The sequence below is a fragment of the Mustela nigripes genome, chromosome 1 (assembly GCF_022355385.1).
Source record: "Mustela nigripes isolate SB6536 chromosome 1, MUSNIG.SB6536, whole genome shotgun sequence".
NCBI classification, from domain to species: domain Eukaryota; kingdom Metazoa; phylum Chordata; class Mammalia; order Carnivora; family Mustelidae; genus Mustela; species Mustela nigripes.
The window spans coordinates 264,495,448-264,516,503 of NC_081557.1; the positions used below are offsets into that span (position 1 = coordinate 264,495,448).

The 21,056-nt window shown below is 49.1% G+C and overlaps 1 protein-coding gene across 10 annotated transcripts in view; it reads left to right on the forward strand.

The window, feature by feature from the left end:
- Positions 1 to 21,056, forward strand: part of SEPTIN11 (septin 11) — an 88,460-nt gene that overhangs the window by 46,025 nt on the left and 21,379 nt on the right. For all 10 annotated transcript variants that reach the window (XM_059385479.1, XM_059385502.1, XM_059385523.1 and 7 more), the window contains exons 3-5: positions 7,493 to 7,688; positions 14,671 to 14,857; positions 18,455 to 18,616. In XM_059385479.1, the coding sequence (XP_059241462.1) occupies positions 7,493 to 7,688; positions 14,671 to 14,857; positions 18,455 to 18,616 (545 nt within the window). The remainder of the gene's footprint in view (positions 1 to 7,492; positions 7,689 to 14,670; positions 14,858 to 18,454; positions 18,617 to 21,056) is intronic.

Here is a 21,056-nt window from a genome sequence, read left to right on the forward strand (position 1 = left end):
CTTATAGTTCTGTAGAAGTCCTACCAGGCTAAAATCAAGGCATCCACAGGGCTGAGTTTCTTGCCACAGGCTGTGGGGGAGTGTCCGTTGCCTTGCTGTTGCCAGCTTCTAGAGGCTGTCTGCATCCTTCGCTTGTGGACACTTTCCTCCATCTTCAAGGCCGGCAGTGTTGTGTTTCTCTCTGACTATTTTTGTGTTAGGAAAGTTTCCACAGAGAATTCCAGAAATCCAGTTGAAACTAACTCAGTTAAGAGGCCTCCGCAGCTCCAAAACACACTGAAAGAGTCCTACACTGAATCGTTTAATTAAGACCAGCTGGCTCTGGGCATTTGCAGAGTCTTCTGGAGGCCGTGTCTGGTTCTTGGTCCTGCTTGCTTCTGCGGGGCCTCATGTGCGGGTAGCGGCGTCAGGTGGCCGGTGTGGCTCCCGGCAGCAGGTGCGGCTCCCGGCAGCAGGTGCTGGCCTAGCGGCCCCTGAGGACAACAGAGCCATTCCTGATGTGTCTCGCTGAACAGTCACAGGATGTCTCTGACGGACCAGGCCGGAGTCACATGCCTACGCGGGCTGGGATATGGGGTTAGTTCAGCATAAAACACCACAGGTGCCCTGTGAGGAAGAAGATGTGGTGGGAGAGGAGGTTGGGTGTGGAGGAGATGCACTCTGGGCAGATAAACAGCTCCGCACAGTTATGCAGGTACTTCAGTGCTTTGGTTTTACACCAACACCAATGAGATCACACTGTCCATATTCTTCTGCACTTTTTTTTTTTTTTTTTACGCTACAGTAGGTCCTGGCCGTTCCTCCATGCCGGTGTATCTAGCTGGCCAGGTTCGCTTCCATGACCCTTTGGAACCTGGTTGGAGCCCACATGAGCCCTTCAGGAGACCCGGGTCCCGGGGTCAGCATTAAACATTAAGCATACTTGTGCACAGAGGGCAGAACACATCAGATCCCTTTCCCACAAATAATTTACAGCAAAATATCTATCAGAGAACTCTCACTGCCATCTGTCTGTCTATCTATCTATCTGTTCATATTATTTCAGTTCAAGTAGCCAACATAGAGTACATCATTAGGGTCAGATGTAGTGTTCAGTAACTTGTCAGTTGCGTATAACGCCCAGGGCGCTCACATCGCACGCCCTTCCTCATGCGCCTCACCCCAATATCCCAGCCCCCCAACCTCCACCCTCCAGCCACCCTTCTGTAGTTACAAGAGTCTCTCGTGGTGGTTCTCCCTCTCTCGTGACTTCCCATTCAGTTTGCCTCCCTTCCCCTATGGTCCCCTGTGCTGTTTCTTAGGTTCCACCTAGGAAGGAAGTCCTGAGATGATTGTCTTTCTCTGATTGGCTGCTTTAGCTCAGCATGATACCTTTCAGTTCCTTCACAAGGGTCCATCTATTTTTAAAGTCAGAGTCTGTGGAAAAGTATTCTATTTGATCAAAATATTTGACAGCCACTTAGAGGAGTAGGTGTCATTTAATTTAAGTATATCCATGCTACTTTTCACCTTGTCACTCTACTGTCCTTATGTATTTTTTTTTAACACACTATGCACGTGTGTGCTATTTAAAGCATCATTATTTTATTTTCATGTGATAAATATGGGAGGGAAATGAGAATTTTAAGAAGAGAGTTACGATCCTAGTAAGGAAACTGATCGTGTTTAACAAGAAAGCCTTGAATTTTAATTTTATTTTGTAGCAGGAGCTTTTAGGTTGCGAAGAGGGGAAACAAACCAGGGCCGTGATTCATCCTGGCATGAGCTAGTGGTAGAGGCCACGAGTTCAGTGTCTGGTATCAGAACCCAAACCTGCTGAATCCTGAAAAGAAGTGTAATGAAGAGGAGAGGAGTGTTCACTTAATAGGGAAGGAAACTCTTTTGGTGTTAAATTGGATGCCAGACCCCCACCTCTCTCCTGCTGATGACATACTAAATCACCCTAAAGCTGTACTTTTTTTACATAAAGCCTTTTCTTACCATGCTGTAATTCTCTAGGGAATCGGAATTATTCAACCTTTCTTCACAATTTTAAATTCATGCACCGTACTCATTTTCCAAAATGGCATTAACTCTGTGAGAACCTTCAACATCGATCCAGAAGTATGTAAGTTCTTTGACTATATACACAGACGGATAAAACACTGTAACATCCCTGCGTTCGAAGAGCCACCGGTTCAGTAGGGTCAAAGTCAATTAATAATACATCTGGAAGATAGAAATCTTCCTCGTAAACCCACCACAGTTGTTTTGAGAGAATGACAGGAGTAGAAAACATGCAAGTTTAAGATCTTTATAGCCAAGACTATAGTATGAACATAACTGTGGAATTTTACACTTAAATCTTTTTTTCGCAAGAATTTTATTAAAATTTTTTTTATTTGGGTGTGGCTGACACATGTTACATTAGCTTCAGGTGTACATTTGTATCCCATATTGCTTTTCCAGGAAAGGATTTGAAATGATTTACAGGGTGAAGTGAATGAGTAAATGAATAAAGATAAAATTAACCTCAGAAAATAAAGAGAAGCCAGGACAAGTCAGAGCTAAAGCTATCAGGTCAGTCTGGAGCAGTTCCTTCAGGGGTGGACTTGCCTCTCAGCCCGTGGTCAGAGCATGGAGTGAATCCGTTCACCCAAAAGATACTCACTGAGCACATACTACATGTCAGACATCAGCTAAAAGTCGAACGATGACAGATTTATGGTATGTGTAAAGTGAAAACAAAACAGTTGCTCCAGATGAAACGGTTTTGTCTAGAAAAATCTCCCCCCGGGATTCTCAGCAGAGATGCGCTCCGTGTCACTGCAGTTAAGTCTAGATCTCTAAAACCCCCAGATCGGTGCAGTTGACCACACAGTGCCAAGGGTCACACGCTGCGCTTTCACGCCCCTCACTCAGGCTGGTGGCACTAGACAAAGCTCTATCATCGAAGGTGATTTGATGAGGAGTTAGAACAACACAGCTTAGGAGCAGAGCTCTTTGATTATCCGGTTTCATCCTAGAATAAGATTCTGGAATATTTAGAGGAGGCAGGCCGACCTTCATGCACAATTATTTGGATAATTAAACAAGTTGCCAGAACTGGCATTCAGTAAAAGATGCTGAATCATGGATTGGCTTTTGATCAATCTACAATTACCTTCTAATTAAATGTAATCCTGCTGGGTCTTTTTTTCTTTTTTCTTAATTTCTTCCTCCCTCCTTCCTTCTCTTTCTTTCTTACACACACTCTCTCCCTCTCTTCTTCATTCTTCTTTTTCTTCTTCTTCTTCTTTTTATTTTAACGTCCAGCTTAGAGCTTGTGGTTTAAATAAGCCTGTGAATAGAATGGAAGAGTTAGAGTTGGACTGGATGTGGGTGTCCTGTCCACCAGACTTGGCAGGAGCAAAAGAAGCAGAAGCTCCAGATAGAACTTGAAGAGCAAATCTCTGCTGTAACAACGGAATGTTCAGGCAGATGTATTTATAACAGAACAAACAACAAACGCCAAAAAGTCTACCCAAACGACAAATCTCAGTATAAATGATCATCATGATCATTTTTTTCCTTCAGCTAACTTTTGATGAATGCCTGTGTTGAGCCAGATACTCCACTAGGGAGTTCTGAAATGCTTCAGAGCTGGTGTTAGTCATTTATTTTCTCAAAATATTGTTGTGGTTGTTGGGTTTGAATCCAGACTTACTAGGCTTTCTGTTACTCAGAATGAAGAAGCCTTTTTGCTCTTTTGGGTGGCTCAGAATTCTAGAAGATGCCCTACTTTCTGAGGATAGAGAGAGGCCTGACGAATGATGGACTCCAAACTCCCCTCGTTCTGTAATTCCTTGTTCCAAAATTTGTCATTCCTTCTCAACTGCCTTTGGTGAATCACACTGCTGCGAGAGTAGCCGTGTCTAATTATGGCCCTTAAAAGCACAGAGCATAGAAATGGAAAGCAGAGCACTCTGAAATTTAGAGGAACAGTGGTTTTTCCAAGCCATTGATCAGCCCTGTGCTATAAGTAGTGCCTGGAAAGCTAATTGTTCATTTGTTCATAATTTCCACCTTAATGTAAATGATAATTAAAATTACCTTGCGTTACCAAAAAAAAAAAAAAAAAAAAAAAAAACCACAGTATTCCTGATTCACATGGGCTTAACGAATTCTCAACCTAGTAAAATGGATTGGGCATTTCAGTCCTGTCTAGGTAACCTGGGATCCTTACCATGTAAATTGAAGTCTTCATTGCTGTTCGCAGGGTCACTGTGTACTGAGGGACACTAACCTTGTGCAGAGACCTTTCTAAAATAGTTCTGCTGCTGTTCCTTTGTCTGTGTTCTGAAAATGGGTAAATCTGGAAGAGAACTTTGTGGCACTTGAGAAAGTTACAAATGTAGCAGACACAGAAAATGACTCTGGTGCCGGCAGCATTGAATTGCCTACAGATTCTAAGTGTCCGAGAGCTAGAGCTCTGTTTGTTTCTGTGTCCATTACAAAGTAACTTTGTTTTGCTCAAGGTTCTTTTGTTAAGCGGTGAATCACAGATACCAGCTGTTGGCTCTGTCCCATTAGGAAGCGAGACTAGTTTAGATATCTTTTATTGATGGGCTTTTTTTTTTTTTTTTTAAGATTTTATTCATTTGAGAGAGAGCACGGGGGACCGGGTGGGAAGAGGTTGGCAAAGGGAGAGGAAGAAACAGACTCTCCCCGCTGAGCTGGGGCGGGGTGGGGGGGTCCATCCCGGGACGCAGAGATCATGACCTGAGCTGAAGGCAGATGCTTGACCATCTGAGCCACCCAGATGCCCTTTGCTGAGCTTTTTAATAAGAACATCCAGGAAAATAAGGAGAACCGGAAACAGTCTCAGCAGTTACATATCCAGACTTGGCAGAGATCTGGAATGACAGTCAGGATATTACAGAGGCTCAGTCAGTGTCAGTTGTCCGTTTTTATTCATCATTTTGTCCCCAGCACCCATGCTCATCACAGAGGATGTACTTAAATATTATTAATGAGTACATTTCAGGCACTAGCACTAACCTCTACTGTGTCTCTGTCTGCTCTCTTCCCCCTGTATTCCCTGCTGAGGGTGGATCGGCAACACATCTTCTATTTCCCTACAGTCTTTTCTGCCTCAGGGCCTCTGCCTACTCACTTCCCTCTGCGTGCCTTTTCTTTTCCATGCTGTTGCTTTGTGTGTGGGTTGTGTATCTCTCATTCAGACCCCCCATGGGAGAAGTTCTGATTGGACAGACAGGCCACTGTCTAGTGTGGAGCACTTTCTTGGAGCATAGTGACCAGGCTGCTGCGGTGCCTCCGGTCAGGGGCTAGTCCCGGTCCTGTTACCTGTGGTATGGTCTTGCTCGTGAGAGGAATGTGGTTATGAGAGACACTTAGAATGGTTCCGTAATGCTGAAGTAGAGTCTGCTGTTCTGTCACATTCCAGGTCAGGTTCCGAGCAACAGCGGGAGAACACCGTGTCAAGCTAATTCGTTGTTGTGGTCCCAGAGAGTGGCACGGAGCTCGGCACATTGTAGGCACTGGAAAAAGTACTGGCTGAGTGAGGCCTGGCGGAGGAGGACATTCTTTGAGCTTAGGTGTATCAGGGGCCTGTCTAATGGGAAAGGTTAGAGAATGAGGCAGATGTACTTAGACAGTTTCATTCCAGGCAGTGATAAGACACAATAAAGCTTCTAAGGAGAGAAGCTCAGATCCAGGAACGCTCCAGCCTCCTTCAGTTTCCCGTGGCGCTGGGAAGTAATGAGTGTCACAGGGGCGCCTGGTGGCTCAGTGGGTTAAGCCTCTGCCTTGGCTCAGGTCATGGGCTCAGGGTCCTGGGATCGAGCCCCACATCGGGCTCTCTGCTCAGCAGGGAGCCTGCTTCCTCCTCTCTCTCTGCCTGCCTCTCTGCCTACTTGTGATCTCTGTCTGTCAAATAAATAAATAAAATCTTCCCCCCCAAACAGAAAGTAATGGGTGTTATAGAAGCTCTGATTGGTAAGTGAAAAGTGGCTTCTGTCACACAGTGGGACAGTTGCTTTTTTAAAGCTACAAATCCCAGAGCTCTTTTTCCCATAGAATTGTCACCGTCCTAAAAGTCTTCACAGCAACCCTTTAGAAGAGGAACCTCATGGGGTTTGGATTTGTTGGAAGAGTTGCAACATGTTGGCATGTTTAAAGTGAACTGAAAGTGTAATTGGGAAATACTCCAGATTGGAAAACTGAAGGTGTTCTTACGGGTCCTGCCTCTCGGTTTCTGCCTCCCTTTCCCACCGTCGCACTCGGTTGCCGCCACCGCCACCGCCACCGCCACCAAAGCATAGGTTCTTCCTCCTTGCCAGCTGCTTTTAACTCCACATAAGAATTCGGATTAGGAGTCTTGCTTGGTACTGTTTGAAGGCCTGGCTGACGTGCTTGCTGAGCATTTGGGGTCCGCATTTGCTTAGGGGAGCGGCCTGGGGTCCCTGCCGCTCGCGTTCACAGGCGTCGGGGCTTCAGTAAACGCCGAGGGGAGTTCCCGATGTGAATTAACAAGGCCCTTGTTGCGGGCTTTTTCGCCTCATTAACTTTGATCATCGCAGATTTCACCCGGAACCTGGAAGAGCTGCCGAGTAAATGTTCTTCCGTCTTGACGCCAGTCGTAGGGAAGGGAACATGGGAGTGATAAGGAGGCGTCACGCAGACGGGTCCCTGCGACCGGAAAACACGAGGCGTGGGTTTTCTCTCTAATAGGAAAGTCGGGACGTTGTGTTTGTTGAGTGGCGGTGTTAGAACCACGCAAAACTTAGGTGGAGACCGTGGCTCTGCCACAGAACAGTGTGACTTCAGGCAAGTTCCTTAAACTCACCAGGCCTTACCTGCCCCATCTGTGAAATGGACGGGACAGGAGCGCCTGTTTCGTGGGGGGTCGTAGTGGGATTTAAATGTGGTAATGCACTGGAAGCCCTTGCCCTGGGGCCTGTCACAGAGTAAGCCCTCGGTGACTTCAGCTGGTCTGCTGGGGTCGCTGTCACTGTCACGAGTGTTGTCTTGGAAATGTAATTCTGTTCAGCAGCATTAGATAGTGTCAGATCATTTGATGACTTCATGTAATGTAAATGAGATTGGTCTTTTTCCCCTGGTAGCAGAAACAAATAATATAGTATTTTTAAAAGTAAGGTAATTTTACACACCAGTATTTAGGAGAGGAAGACGTACAGTTTATGTCTTTATAATGTATAAGCTGACACAGGCAAGCTTACAGGTTCTTTCTCTCTATCCAGAGAGCATTAAGAAGAGCATCTCGATCTGTAAGTACAAGATCTTTTATGCTAAATGGTTCCTGGAATTCATTAAGGCCTTTTTAGGGAGGTCTTTGATAGCTTATACATGGAAAGAACTATCTTTTCGTAATGGAATTTCTGGTGATACTTTTATGAAAATTTTACAAATATGAGTGAGAATTTTCTGACGAATTCAACTGATGTCTGAGAGGCACTGACACATTCTGACCTGTCTCCCTTGTGGTCATCAGGTGAGACGGGCATTGGCAAATCCACGTTAATGGACACTTTATTCAACACCAAATTTGAAAGTGACCCAGCTACGCACAACGAACCAGGTGTCCGGTTAAAAGCCAGAAGTTACGAGCTCCAGGAAAGCAACGTACGGCTGAAGTTGACCATCGTGGACACCGTGGGATTTGGAGACCAGATAAATAAAGACGACAGGTACATCTTGGGGTTTCGTGGGGATATAGATGGACCAGGAGATAGCAGGGCCTGTCCTGGGTACATTCAAAGGCTAAATGTTCCCTAGTTATGGGGCTGGTCTTCTGTTACCTAATAGAAAAGACATTCTTGTTCTCTGAGAAATTTTCTTAGAATGTTCTTCCCTGAGGTCTGGACCAGGCAGCACAGTCGGCTCCAGCTAGTCTAAGGGGAAAAAAAAGCTTAACGGCGTTTTCCAGGAGGGTCATGGAACTAGATTTGGGGGCTTTCCCAGCAGGAAAAGCAGTCTAGAGAAACACACAGTGGTTCTACAGGACAATAGGCAGACGCCGCTGCCACCAGTCACCTCATATAATTTGGCACCCGTGGCACGGTGGAACGGTCTCCAGAACCACCAGTTCAGTCTCGGATAACCGAGTGCCTTTACCGTCACTCGCAAGGAGAACAGGTGTGGCCTGCGTGTGGCCTCAGTGGTGGGTTTCTCGCTCCCTGCGTCCAGGTCTCGTGTGGCTGCCTCTGCTTGTAGAAACCAAACCGCTTCTAGAACACTAGCCCTGAGACCTTGTTTTTTGCCACTCTGCAAAATAAGAAGGCGTTAAAGAGGAGAGGAATGTGGAATGAGCTTAGTCCCTGAGGCGGACTGGGATATTTGACTTAATCCCCAAATTCTTACAGATTTCAGTGAAAGCTGAGAGTTGATGAGAAATCCTCTGTGAGAAGCCACGCCCCAGGATTTAGGAGACCTGGGTTGTAGCCTGGATTCTGCCAGTGACAGCGATGGGACCGTGGCAGTTTGTCTCACTTTAAGGGCGCGTCCCTGGGCGTGTGATACCGTGTATAGTCCTGCTCTTCGGCAGAGGCCTGAGGACGGACACTGGGACGGGGCGTGGTCATAAGGGGGTCGTCCTGCATTTTGAAGTCCTTGGTCAAAGTGGTACCAGCTCCTAAAACCTCAAAGTGCAGAAAGCATTTTAATGGCAGATCTGTTGAAAAAAGTCTTGATTTCCAGGTGGGACTAGATCTTGCCGTTGAGGGGAGTGCTTGGTGTGAGGCACTGTGCGTCCTTCTGTGAGGTGTGTGGGGCTTCCTCGAGGCCTGTGGAGGGGTGGGCAGCCTGCGGATACAGAGCTGCCCGGTCGAGTCTGAATGACTGTGGCTTCAGTCCAGCCTGATGAGGAATGTAGGTCGCCTGGGTTAAACTCGCCCTCTCTCTCCAGTGGGGTTTGTTAAGCTAATGAAGTCATAGATCCAGTAAAGTATACTTGTGAAAGAAAGGACGCGTTTAACCTGATTAAGAAAGAAAGTATTTTCTAAGAATTGTGTTCCACTAGTCTGTACGTAGAAAGGGGCTGACACCTGCAAGCGCGTCTTACGTGGGAGCCCGTTCGCGTAAACTTGACGGTATAATTATAAAATAATACAGTTGGTTTTTAGTTTGATAAAGCACATACTCAATTTATAAAGCCGAGGAAGTTTGGCTCTTCTCTGTGAGTTGCTGTATGCCTTTATCTGAGGGAAGCCATTAATCTTGAAACTGGTGCTCCAGCGATACGTCTGCCTCGGAGACTGTTCACACTTCTCGAGATCATCCTCCTCTTCATCATTCTTAACACCAGATGTCTTAGGACTATTTTAAATATGGTGCTCATTTTCAGAAGAATTAGAGAAAGTTAAAATTCTCCCAGTTCCAAAGATGATTTTAGAAGGGGGCTTCCAGAGACATTTTTGTGCAGAGACATTAAGGGAATAAAACACCAAATCAGTGAGATACGTTTACTTAGGGTTTGGAAATTTTATTAGTACCAGGGTTTATTTTTTCTTTCTTTTTTAAATTTTCCTCAGAACTGTGTATATTATATGTTTTGTAAAGAGGAACTTGAACTACTTTAGTCTAGAATGTGTATTGCCTAGAGATACTTTAACTATCTCAATATGTATGAGCACCACAGAAATTAGGAAGAAATATTTAATTCATTCTCTAGCTGAGCTCCATTTTATCTATAGAGCAGTTTAAATGTTCTTCAGTAAACATTGTCCTATAATAACAGCAGTGATTGTTAGATGTAGTGAGAAGGATTTCATCCCGCATCAGGTCAAAATGAACTGTCTGTACATTGTGTCGGGTGGGGGACAGTAAGCCCAGACCCTGCAGCTGAGCTGCTGCTCTTAATTTATGGCCTCAGTGCCAGAGAATGATGGAGAGGTTCCCGCCTGAAGGCTGTTTGTAACGCCAAGTGAAACAGGAAGCCGAAGCCTTGGCAACAGCAACAAGAGCACAGGTGCATTTTGGGGCCGGGGAGAGAGCCGGGCTTCCCTGTCGTGGGGCCATCACCGTGTGCTCCGAGCGAGCCGTGTCTCCGACTCTCCAGCCCGCACGGGTTTCTCCCCGGGGTTGGAGGATGTCATGCTTGTGCACCCCCTGACCGGAAGGCAGTAACCGGACCTTCCGGCAGGAATGAGAACAGTCTTCCAGCATCTTTCTGCTCAGACTCCGTGTGCTCTTCCCCGCTTAGAGTCACAGCCTCCGTGGCTGCACGACTTGCGTCCCCCCGAGTGGGGGTTGGCCTTCAGCCTGCTGGTTTGCACGGGCCGGCACGGACAGCGAGTGGCTACTGCGATACCCATTCTCACGTGTGCAGCTGGAGGCCTCTTTAAGAAATGAACTGACTCATTTGGGTCAAATAATAGTTTCCAAGGAGATTTAGAAGAGAGGAAGTGTGATACTAACCTAACCTAGATACCAAATATTTTTTTTCTTCTGAAATTTCTTGACAGCTGTTGCATAACCTCTTTAAATGGCATTTGGAACTCTGTGCCCCAGAAGGCATTGTTGACACTGTTGACTCTAAACCCAAATGACTATTGTTTAAAAAAAAATTTTTTTTTTTTTTTCGGACAGTCTGCTTCCATAAAAGAACTGGAAGTGGGGTGCCTGGGTGGCTCAGTGGGTTAAGCCTCTGCCTTCGGCACAGGTCATGATCTCAGGGTCCTGGGATGGAGCCCCGCATCGGGCTCTCTGCTCAGTAGGGAGCCTGCTTCCCCCTCTCTCTGCCTACTTGTGACCTCTCTCTCTCTGTGTATCAAATAAATAAAATCTTTAAAAAAAAAAAAAAAAAACCTGGCAGTGAGGCATGCATTTTTGCATTGATATGTAACCATATGGGAAGCAATGTGTTGTTTCTCTAAACCTGTGATTATTTTTACTACTTTGGGGATGAGGCAAGCTTTTCGGCCATGAAAAGCTTCTCGCGGGACTTCGAGAATGTCCCGGTGTGTTTATGTAGGCTTCAGTCATGTCCGCGTTCCTGCATGAGTGTCTGCCTGGGACAGAGCTGGCTAGAAGGAGACAGGAAGAGAGATCTGGTAAGGTTTCCTGTTGTGTTGAATAGCAGGATTAACTCTTCGTGGTTAAGGCCTTCTTCGTGTTTCTGTCTGTATTCTTCAGTTGAGAAGGGAAGGGGTCTAGAGAAGAAGGTAAACCGAGTTTTGTCGCACAGCTGGAAATAATTCACGTGCCCCACATTTGGGAAATGGGAGATACAGTGTCAGTGGCGTATCCTGACTGTAATGGTGGTCAGCCCAGAGGGGCACGGGTAACAGAAATCCGCAGACTCCACATCTTCGTGTCAGAGTTATAAAATGGTAGCCAAGTGGACCCTCTGGTCTCTAATTTCTGTTTTTACCACACTTTCTGATGGAGGTAGTTGAGAGCTAAGGTAAACTAACTTTACCAGCAAGGCAGAGAAAAACGAGATGGTAGGTGTCTGCCCACATGTAAAATGGGGAGTCGGCCCCTGAACTGTGGTGTTGGTTCTTCTGCAAGAATGATTAGTGGGTAGCTGGGGTGGGTAGAAAATACTGTATAAAATATTATTTCCCTTCAGTTTCAGGGTCAGCCTCTGTATTTTATTGTGAATTTTGTGGCTGGAGGTGAACTGGAAAAATGAGTTATGGGTAAGAAGGACTATCCCCATGCCTTAAAAGGAGACGATGTGACAGTGTAAGGACTTCCTCCACTGTCCTCTGCATGGCAGGACTACAATCCAGAGGAGTTGAAATTGGTCAAACAGAAAATAAATCGGTGTCCCTTCTGTAAGAATGGGAACTAGCAAAAGGCAGAATTGGGGTTAAACTTCCTTATCTTTGTGACGGTGAATGTCGATCAGAAGTGAAAAGGAGTAGGAAGAGAGGGGCCGGTCGTTTGTTTAAAGGATGGTGAAGGGGAGTGTAAAGCTGCTGGCTGACTTAAACCCAGGGAAGAGTGATTTTAATAAATAGTTCTCCTGGAATACATTTCTTTTAATTTGTTGTAACGGTAAGAAGTTAAAGTTGGTGACATTTCTTGCTTGACTCTCTGTGTGGACGCCCTTCACCAAGTGAAGGAATCCAGGGAAGTGTGGGTTTGGGGCCAAGGGGAGGAGTCCCTTCTTGGACACGTTTAGTTAGAAGAGCCGATGGAGGTACCTCTTCAGCAGCTGGATGGATGGGCTGACCCTCAAGTGAGAGATCTGGGCTACTAGCAGAGGTTTACGAATTCTCAGCACTTAGATGGTGAGTAAAACCCAGGAATCAATGGGATTTTTCAGGGAGCTCATGTAAAGGGAAGAGGAGGAGACTGGAAGATTAGCCGGAACTCCCCGGAGGGCACGGCAGAAGGAAGCCCAGGATGTAAGAGAACAGAAGGTTTCTTGGGCTCTATAGACTCCAGGGCAGAGAGCGTCCCTCACTGGAAAAGGGGAGATGTTATGCCTCCCATAGTCTTGGAGGATCAGAATCAACACCAGCGGCAAGAGGGAAATTAATAGAAAGCAGAAACATACTGGGAGCGCTGCTGGGGGGAGGTGCTGAGAAGCTCAAAATCAGGAACCCGCGAGGCAGGAAGGAGCAATGGCTTTCGAGCTGCTTTTCCTTTCCTTTCCTAAGAGGGCGTTGGGGAAAGATCCCTGTTCCCCAAACGCATGACTCAGTGTCCGGAGACGGAAGCATCAGGCCTTGTACGGGCACAGGTGGACCTCGGCGGAGTGGCTGGTGCACTTCCCTGCAGGGCACCGCCCAGCGGCAGAATGGTTCCCCGGGTGCTGGGTGCGGGTAGGGTTCCTTTTCCCCCTTCTCTTTCTGAAAAGTCAGGCTGGCTTTTCTCTTATTCGTTACTGTTTTTTATTATATTACTGTGAAATAGTTACATCTTACTCTTCTGTGCTAGTGCTTTACACACACCAGCTTATTTGTAACAGTAGCTCTCTGGTAACAGATGCTTCTTTGCCCTTGATTTACCTTTGAGGAAATCGAGACACGGAGGGGTTTAGTAACTTGCTCTAAGTCACATACATACTCGGTTGTGGAGTTGGGACTGGTTTGGCTTGAATCCATGCTTCTAACCACTATCCTATGATAATTCACATGATTAATATTATTATTTTATACCTGCCAGTGTTTTAACGTGGAAAACAGAGAAGGAACTTCTACTTGCTCATTCTTTCTATTAGATTTTATTGGGATTTCTGTGGTTATATTTAGAACCTTATCATTACAGAGGCATATTCTGTTTTTTCTTTAAACCACTAGAGGTTTTGTCTGCTCACATTGAATCAGTGGACTGTGATGAATCACTGAGGAAAAATATCAAAAAAACTTCTTTTTCTGAGTGCTTCCAGTGTTTGGTTGTAAACGTGCTTTGTTTTGTTCGTTTGCTCATTCTCTCCGGTGTCTGCTGTCGTCCGCATTATCCAAGATTTCTAGTTCCCTTTCACGGACTTCAATTTAGTATATGAGTCAGGAGACTGGAGTGTTGAAAGGTCTTTCTTTCTTTCTTTTTTTTCTTTTTTAAGATTTTATTTTTATTTATTTGAGAGAGAGAGTGAGAGAGAGCATGAGAGGGAAGACGGTCAGAGGGAGAAGCAGACTCCCCACAGAGCTGGGATCCCGATGTGGGACTTGATCCTGGGACCCCGGGATCAGGACCTGAGTGAAAGGCAGTGGCTTAATCAACTGAGCTACCCAGGCGCCTGGGTTTTTATTTTTCAGCAAGGTGGTAAGTTTGGGGAGAATGAACCCATTGTGTTCCCAGGAGACCCATCTCCTTGCGGCTAATGCTGACTTCTGAGGGGTCCCCTGCGGACCTGAAAGTTTACAGCTTTTCCAGTGACCCACTGAAGGTACTGCTGAGCCCCTGGAGGAATCTGGTATATGGAACGCGTGTTCCCAATGTGCCATCCATGATGGTGGTCAGTTAATAGGATCATACGTAGTCATTCAAAACAGATTTGAATTGTGACTTGGTGAGAAGCAAGAGTTCAGAGTTGACCTTCGGAGCATGACGTGGGAGCTGGAAGTGATCCTGAGGCTCCTGACCCGGGGCCCATCAGTGTGTAGACGGAACCCGGGGAGGAGGCTGGGGCTCGGTGAGAGCGGGGAGGGGCCCTCCCGCCCGGGGGAGTGGGGCGGACGGCGGCCGAGCTGCCACGGCGATGGTGATGCCGCCGCGTGAAGTACAAGAACCCCGAGCCCCTCTCCGTGTCCGCACGGGTCGGTCCGTGGCGCGACGGTCCGAGCCCTTCACTGAGTCAGACTTGGAGACCGCGTTTCGGCCCCGCGGGAGGGCAGGTCGCGCGCTCTCAGCGGCGTCTTCCGTGGGGGGTGATGGTCGCGCGGTCGTCGTCTCTGCTCGGAAGGACAGACGGACGAGCCGGGAGAGCGCCAGGGGGGAGAGCGCCGGAGAAGTGTTGGGGTCGGGGTCGGGGTCTGGGGGCGGCGGGCCGGGGGCGCAGGCGGGCGAGGGCTGCGAGCGTCGGGCCAGGGCGCGCCGGGAAGGTCGGAGAGCGGAGCCGAGAGCGGAGCGGGGAGCCGGCCGGGGTGGGCGGCCTGGGGCGCCCAGGGACGCGCGGGGCGTGGGCGTCAGCGGGGGGCTGCGGGGGGTCGCGCCGAGCCGCGGGGGCGGGAGACCCGACGGCCGAGCTGAGCCGAGGCCGCTCCCGCCGCGCAGCTACCGGCCCATCGTGGAGTACATCGACGCGCAGTTCGAGGCGTACCTGCAGGAGGAGCTCAAGATCCGGCGCTCGCTCTTCAGCTACCACGACTCCAGGGTCCACGCCTGCCTCTACTTCATCGCCCCCACCGGCCACTCCCTGAAGTCCCTGGACCTGGTCACCATGAAGAAGCTGGACAGCAAGGTACGCCCCGGCCGCCGGCCGCTCGCGGTTCGCATCGGGTCCGGGTCACATCCCCCATCCCCGTCCCGGTCCGCATCCGGTCCCGGTCACATCCCCTCTGCCGGGAGGCCCTGGTCTCGGTTCCCCTTTGCATGTCATTCGGTGCAGTTTGATTGCGGGTCCGTTTCCCGCAGCAGTTGAGGTTCCCTGCGGGGTTGGAGGAAGGTCCAGAGATGCCCCCGACCCCTGCCGCGCACCCACACGCCCGCCCGCCGACCCGCACCTTGTTACCACGTGGGCGCTCAGCCCGCGAAGAGCTGTGGGCTCCGGGGCTCCCCGCTGCCGGCTGGGGCCGGACTCCTCCAGAAAGAGCTGTACCTCGTTAGAGCGCACGGAGCCCTTTCCTGCCCCGAAACTCCTCTGCATCCTCCGCGCTCCCGCCTGTCCGCCCTCCCCACTTCCTCCAACCCCGTGATGGTCTTTTCTGGTTTACAGAACAGTAGGGTTTAGCGATGTGAGAAAAAGGCTTCAAAACCTCCAAAAACTTCAAAACAAAACAAATAAAACCCATGGTGTTCTTTACCAGGTATATTTAGTTCTTAAATTAGCTCCAGTGGGTGCTCTGAGGAGGGCTGGGGAGTTACATAGTGGAAGCACCTAACAGGTCATAGGAAGGGTTAAATTTAGGGAGATTGAAATATGAAGTCACAATTTATTTTCTTAAAAGCTCTAAATTTCTTTTTTTCTTTTTTTAAAGATTTTTATTTATTAGAAAGTGAGCACCGCACAGGGGGTGCAGAGGGAGAGGGAGAAGCAGTCTCCCCGCCGAGCAGGGAGCCCTATGCAGGACTTGGTCCTTGGGATCATGACCTGGACCAAAGGCCGATGCCTAATCCACGGAGCCACCCAGGCGCCCCTTTCTAAATTTCTTTTTTAAAGACCTTTAAAAGTTTGGCTTTAATAATTAGGAAGTTTTGAGTGGGGGGGGAAAGGTGTTAATTTTTTTAAAAAAACTTAGGTGATAAGGACAGTCCAGCTCCTTCAATTTAAAACTGAATTGCACCCTTGTGTTTTTATTTTTTACTTATTTTTTAAAGATTTTAATTATTTATTTGACAGAGCACACAGCAGGCAGAGCAGCAGCAGAGAGAGAGGGAGAAGCAGACTCCGCACAGAGCAGAGAGCCTGATGTGAGGCTCCATCCCAGAACCCTGAGATCATGACCTGAACCAAAGGCAGAGGCTTAACCCACTGAGCCACCCAGGCGCCCCTGCCATGTGTTTTTAAAAAGTAGTTTCCGTTTGTCACCTGAGCTTTCCACATTAATAACCTCTCCCTTTTACAACATTTTGAAGGAAATGTACTGACAAGTTTGATAAGTTAATGGTCTGTTTTACAATTACTTTGATTTTTCATTTTGAAGTAAATGGAGGACAGGACGTTCTGAGACCAAAGAACCACATGACCGTGGGAATGACCACAGAAAGAAGTCATGGTCTTTCTCTTCTAACCTCCTTTTTGAGTTCCATGGAGAGTCTTACCAGCTCCAGAGGGTTTTGTTGGGTATTATTTTTTGTCTAAACAAACACTGTTGGAAAGATGCTTTCTCTCCAGAGGAACATGATGGAGAGCACTCAGGAGACCAGCCTGTCCCCAGGGCCTCTGTCTGAACTCGATGGCAGAGCGCCGGCCGAGGCTGACGCAGAGCCAGGCTCCTCGGCCTCCAGCACGAGCAGATACACGGCTTTGCTGAGACAGTCTGGTGGCATGAGGGACCACTGCAGCCGGCGTGTTCTCCTGAGAACAGAGAGAAGCCCTTCTCCATCGCGTTTCTTTCAGCTGCAGTTAGCCACGGACGGTGCAGGGATCTGGGCCGTGAGGCAGGCTCCCTGTGCTGTCCTGTCCTGGCGGCAGGGCTGGGCGATGGGCAGAGAAGGAGGCTGGTCCGAGGGCTGTGGACCAAGCCCACAGCCAGGAGGATATTAGCAACAGGGTCCTGCTTAGTAGGGTTGAGTTAAAAAGGGAGAGAAAATAAGGCAAAGCAAACCCAGCTGGAAACCAATGAACAAAGTACCCAGAAAGCAGGTTAGACGCTTTCCGAGACCGCTGTTGCTGTGGAGCCAGGCCTGCCGGACAGCATCTGCAAATGGTATTTGCAAAAAGGTTTGTTGATAGAAGCAGAGTGAAAAGTTCAGGCTCTTAACTATATAAATCACAAGTCTGTGATAATTTCAGAAAAGATTTTTAAGCCCCGCCACTGAGGACGATTTTAAATCTAGATTGCTGGATTCATCTACCTACTCTGATCAAGAAACTGTGAAACTCGGCCATTCTGTGTGTGTGATGGTCCCTGAGTGCTAAGCACGTGCAGAGGCGGCCGGGGAGAACAACAGGGCAGTCCTGGCGTCCGACCCACACGTTTCCCCGCCACTAGTGTCTCCCGCAGTCTGGGACTTGCTGGGTGAGCCCAAGCGGGAGGGTCGGAGTGGGTGGGGAATTGGGGAAGAGGAGGTTTTTCTCTCCACACGTCTTCTCATGGGGTGCATCAGGGATTCTCATTTGGCTCTTGGAATAAAGGAAGAAGCAAAGGAAGGCAGATGTGACCAAGAAACCCTTGGGAAAGACCCCCTCATTCTCTTGCTGGGAAGACTTTCTCACCGAGTCTGACCCCCTTCCTCCCAAGTTGGGCGGGGAGCATGACCCCAGGTCCTGGATGTCAGTAGCGTCTCACTGAAAGCTCCGTACCTACCACGGAGTGGAAGACAGTTACTCCTAAAAATGGAATGTAAAAAAATGTGCCTTGTGGACAGTGCTGGGGAAGGTTGGAAGAATGACCGACGTTGGGGTTCGGGGTTTGTGCTTGAGGACGTCCCTGGCTCTCAGCGCTGGGCTTCCTGCCACGGTTGGCAAACTCTGCCTTGTTCCTGGTCTGTGGAGCCCCTATTTGGAAAGTGAGCCTTGTCTTTGGCGCTAGGTCTCGTTCTGGCATGAAGAAGTAACGTGCTAGAAGCCGGTGTTTCAAAAGAATTCGTTGGTGTGATTTTGAAAATTTTAAAAGTAGTTGAAACTGGTTTTGTTGGTGAACATGTTGGTTCTTCACCTCTAGCAGTCATTAGAAGAAAAGAGAGGAGCTACTCTGGGAGAGGGGGCTGCTCCGCTGTTCTAACACAGGCTCGGCTGTCCCACTGTAGGGGCATGAAAAAATCCAGCTCCGGAAGTAGCTGGGAGAGGGCTAAAAGGAGTGGTTGGTTAGTCAAAGAACAGGCTTCTTTGTTACCGCTATTTGTCATAGAGTAACACTTCCTCTACTCCGTAAAAAAAGGAAAAAAAAAAACCCACGAGGTAGCACAGAAGAGGAAATTCCAAGTACGCCCTCAGTGCCGGATGGGAGGAAGTACGAGTGCTCCCAGACGGAGCTCCGAGTGCCCCCCCAGACGGAGCTCCGAGACTATCCCATATCGTTGTCATGTTGCATCTGGGCAGAAAGTCTGATTCTCCGCCTCGGCTCTGTTTTTTTTAAGTGAAGCTTTACAGTTTTTGTTGTTTATTATGTTTCATTCATTTGTCGTATTTTTCTTCCATGGGAGTCGTGGCAAAGCGGGTGTGTTTGTTTCTCAGGTGAACATTATTCCGATCATTGCAAAAGCCGACACCATCGCCAAGAACGAGCTGCACAAATTCAAGAGTAAGATCATGAGTGAGCTCGTCAGCAACGGGGTCCAGATATACCAGTTCCCCACGGATGAGGAGACGGTGGCAGAGATCAACGCGACCATGAGCGTAAGTCCTCGGCTGCGGAACGGCTCCCCGTAATGTCCCGGAAGCTTTTCTTGGTGGCAGTGCCGTAGGGTGACTAGAACCCGGGGCCGGGAATCTCATGCGTCCATGTGGCCCAGCCTGGCACTCTGGCAGGGCCCTTAGCCACCTGCTCCCCAGGTCCCCGTCCGTCAGCGGGGGAAGCGAGGCAAGCCGAGCTCCACTTTCCTTCCCACTCGGGCAGGTGGGGTCCTACCGCGGATCCCACGGGAAGGGCCTGCCCGCCCACCGCCACCTCATGCACAGCAGCTTAGAGCACACAGATCTCTGCTCGTTTCTGGCATTGCTGGCAGAACCTCGTCCACCCGCCTCATTCCGGTTCCGCGACGGGTTCCTGCCTTTCCTCCCTGATTCTCCTACCTTTCCTGCCCGCGGCTGAGCTGGCGGTTGAGGTGTGAGTTCTTCACCTCACAGGCAGGGTGCTCGGGAGAGAAACGACTGGAGAAAGCTTCAGCAGGTCTCAGGTGTGTCTGCGACACGGTGTCTCGTGGTGAGCCTCCGTGCTGCCCGCGGAGAGCCGAGTCTCTCCCGCTGCCTCTTCTGGAGCCCACAGCCGTGGCTCATCTCGCGGCCACGGTTACTACACATTTATTTTTTCTTTTAGGACTGCGTAACTTCTGTAGGAGTCGTGTTCTTGCACATAGTAAATGCCCAGTGATGGTTTTTGGAATTCTTAAAATTGTAGGTTAGAATCAGTAAAATGTAATTAGAAGCTATTAAGTAAGTTGCCTTTCCCTGGATACATGTTTAAAAATGATCCAAAAGTACGCTAGTGGCAGCAGAAGTCAGTCTAGATCTTCACATGGTGGTAGGTTGAATTATGTTCTACTTCCTTAGATCTGGTCATGAAAAGTGTCTAATGTCATTAAATGCACTAAAGACACTTTTTAAAAAAATTAACAGCCTTATAATGAGATGTAATTGATATACTGTACAATTTACCCATTTAAAGCATGCAATTCAGTGGCTTTTAGTATTTTCAGAGTGGTACAACCATCGCCACCATCAGTTTAGAACATTTTCATCACCCCAAAGAAGAAATTGTGTACCTTTTAGCCAGCAGCCCTCTAGGCATCCCAGCCCTAGGCACCCACACTCTGCTTGCTTATCTCTTACATTTGCCCGTGCTAGACCTTCCCGCCGTCCACCTGGAGAGGTAGATGACTTGGGCAAAGCTAGGAGCAGCCCTGAGACTTCAGCCCTGGCCTCGCATCTGTGTTGTCTGCCGTCATAATTTAGGAAAACAGGGTTAGTCCACAGACCTCCCTCTTTTTTCATCAGTTCAGCTCACAGACTCTTCTGGATACTGCTGTTACCGTTCAGGGAGGAATTTCTTCCTTAAGTTACTGCCGAGGTGACCAGGACTTTGGAAGCCAGTGCAGCTCCTGCCCTCTCCGGGCTGCTGTGTGGATTTCAAATGTCGGAGCTCAGGAAAGCGAAGGGAGCCCGGCCCCACTCTGCTCCAGTCTGGTCGCCCTCTGAGTTGTAAGACCCACGGCGGTGGCCATGCTCCTGGGGTCAGGATAGTAAAGGCTCTGGAACTCCTGGAAACTGGAGATGCTTCCTGGGGAGATGGCCTGAGGGGCTGTGAAAGGAAGGCCGTCCTAAGGGAGCGTGACTGTCCCTATTGGGAAGACGGAGCTGAAGCGAGCCGGGGAAGGGCAGTGAGGGGTTGGCCATCGGGACCGCCTTGTAGCAAGCACAGGGCGCAGGAGCCCCTTCCCGTCCCGGTGGACCAGAGTCCGTGTCCGTGCCCTTGGCAGAGCTGCGGCAGAGCCGCCCCTGAGCAGGACGGAAGCGGGCAGCGTGTCGGTGTCTCCGTGCCCCGAGCCCTGCGGTCGTGGGCACCTAGAGCTGCGGAATGATCGCCGCCTCCGGTGTTCTTGACATCCGTGGAGCATTTGCCGCGCGGCAGCTGCTAGTCCGGCGGCTGGGAGCTGTTCCCGCTGCCTCGTGTGGGGAGGAGGCTCCAGCCCGGGCTGTCTCGGGCCCTGCGGCCGCTGAACCACGAGCTGGCGTTACCCATCGTCGTGGGAAGTTCGCGCCGCGTTCGCCCCGAGCCCCTCTGCTGCGGGGCGGCGGCCTGGGAGGTCAGTGCAGGAGTCAGGAGCGAGTGTCCTCTCATGTTCTCTGTCCCCCTCCCCATCCTTTTAAATCATTTTGGATGGTCGTGCCCCTGGATTTGCGTTAAATTCTCAGAAAGAAAATAGCCTTGGATCTTGGCTCTCCAACTAATGGAGATGACGGTCCCAGATGAACCTTGTTGTTCCACAAGAAACTGTCTTTTTAGGCTCCCCATTGCAGTGTGCCCTGCTGGTACAGTCCGTAGACCATACCGCTCCGGATCTCGAGGTCATGGGTTCGAGATTCTCCTTTGCAAACTTAGATTCTCCTTTGCAAACGT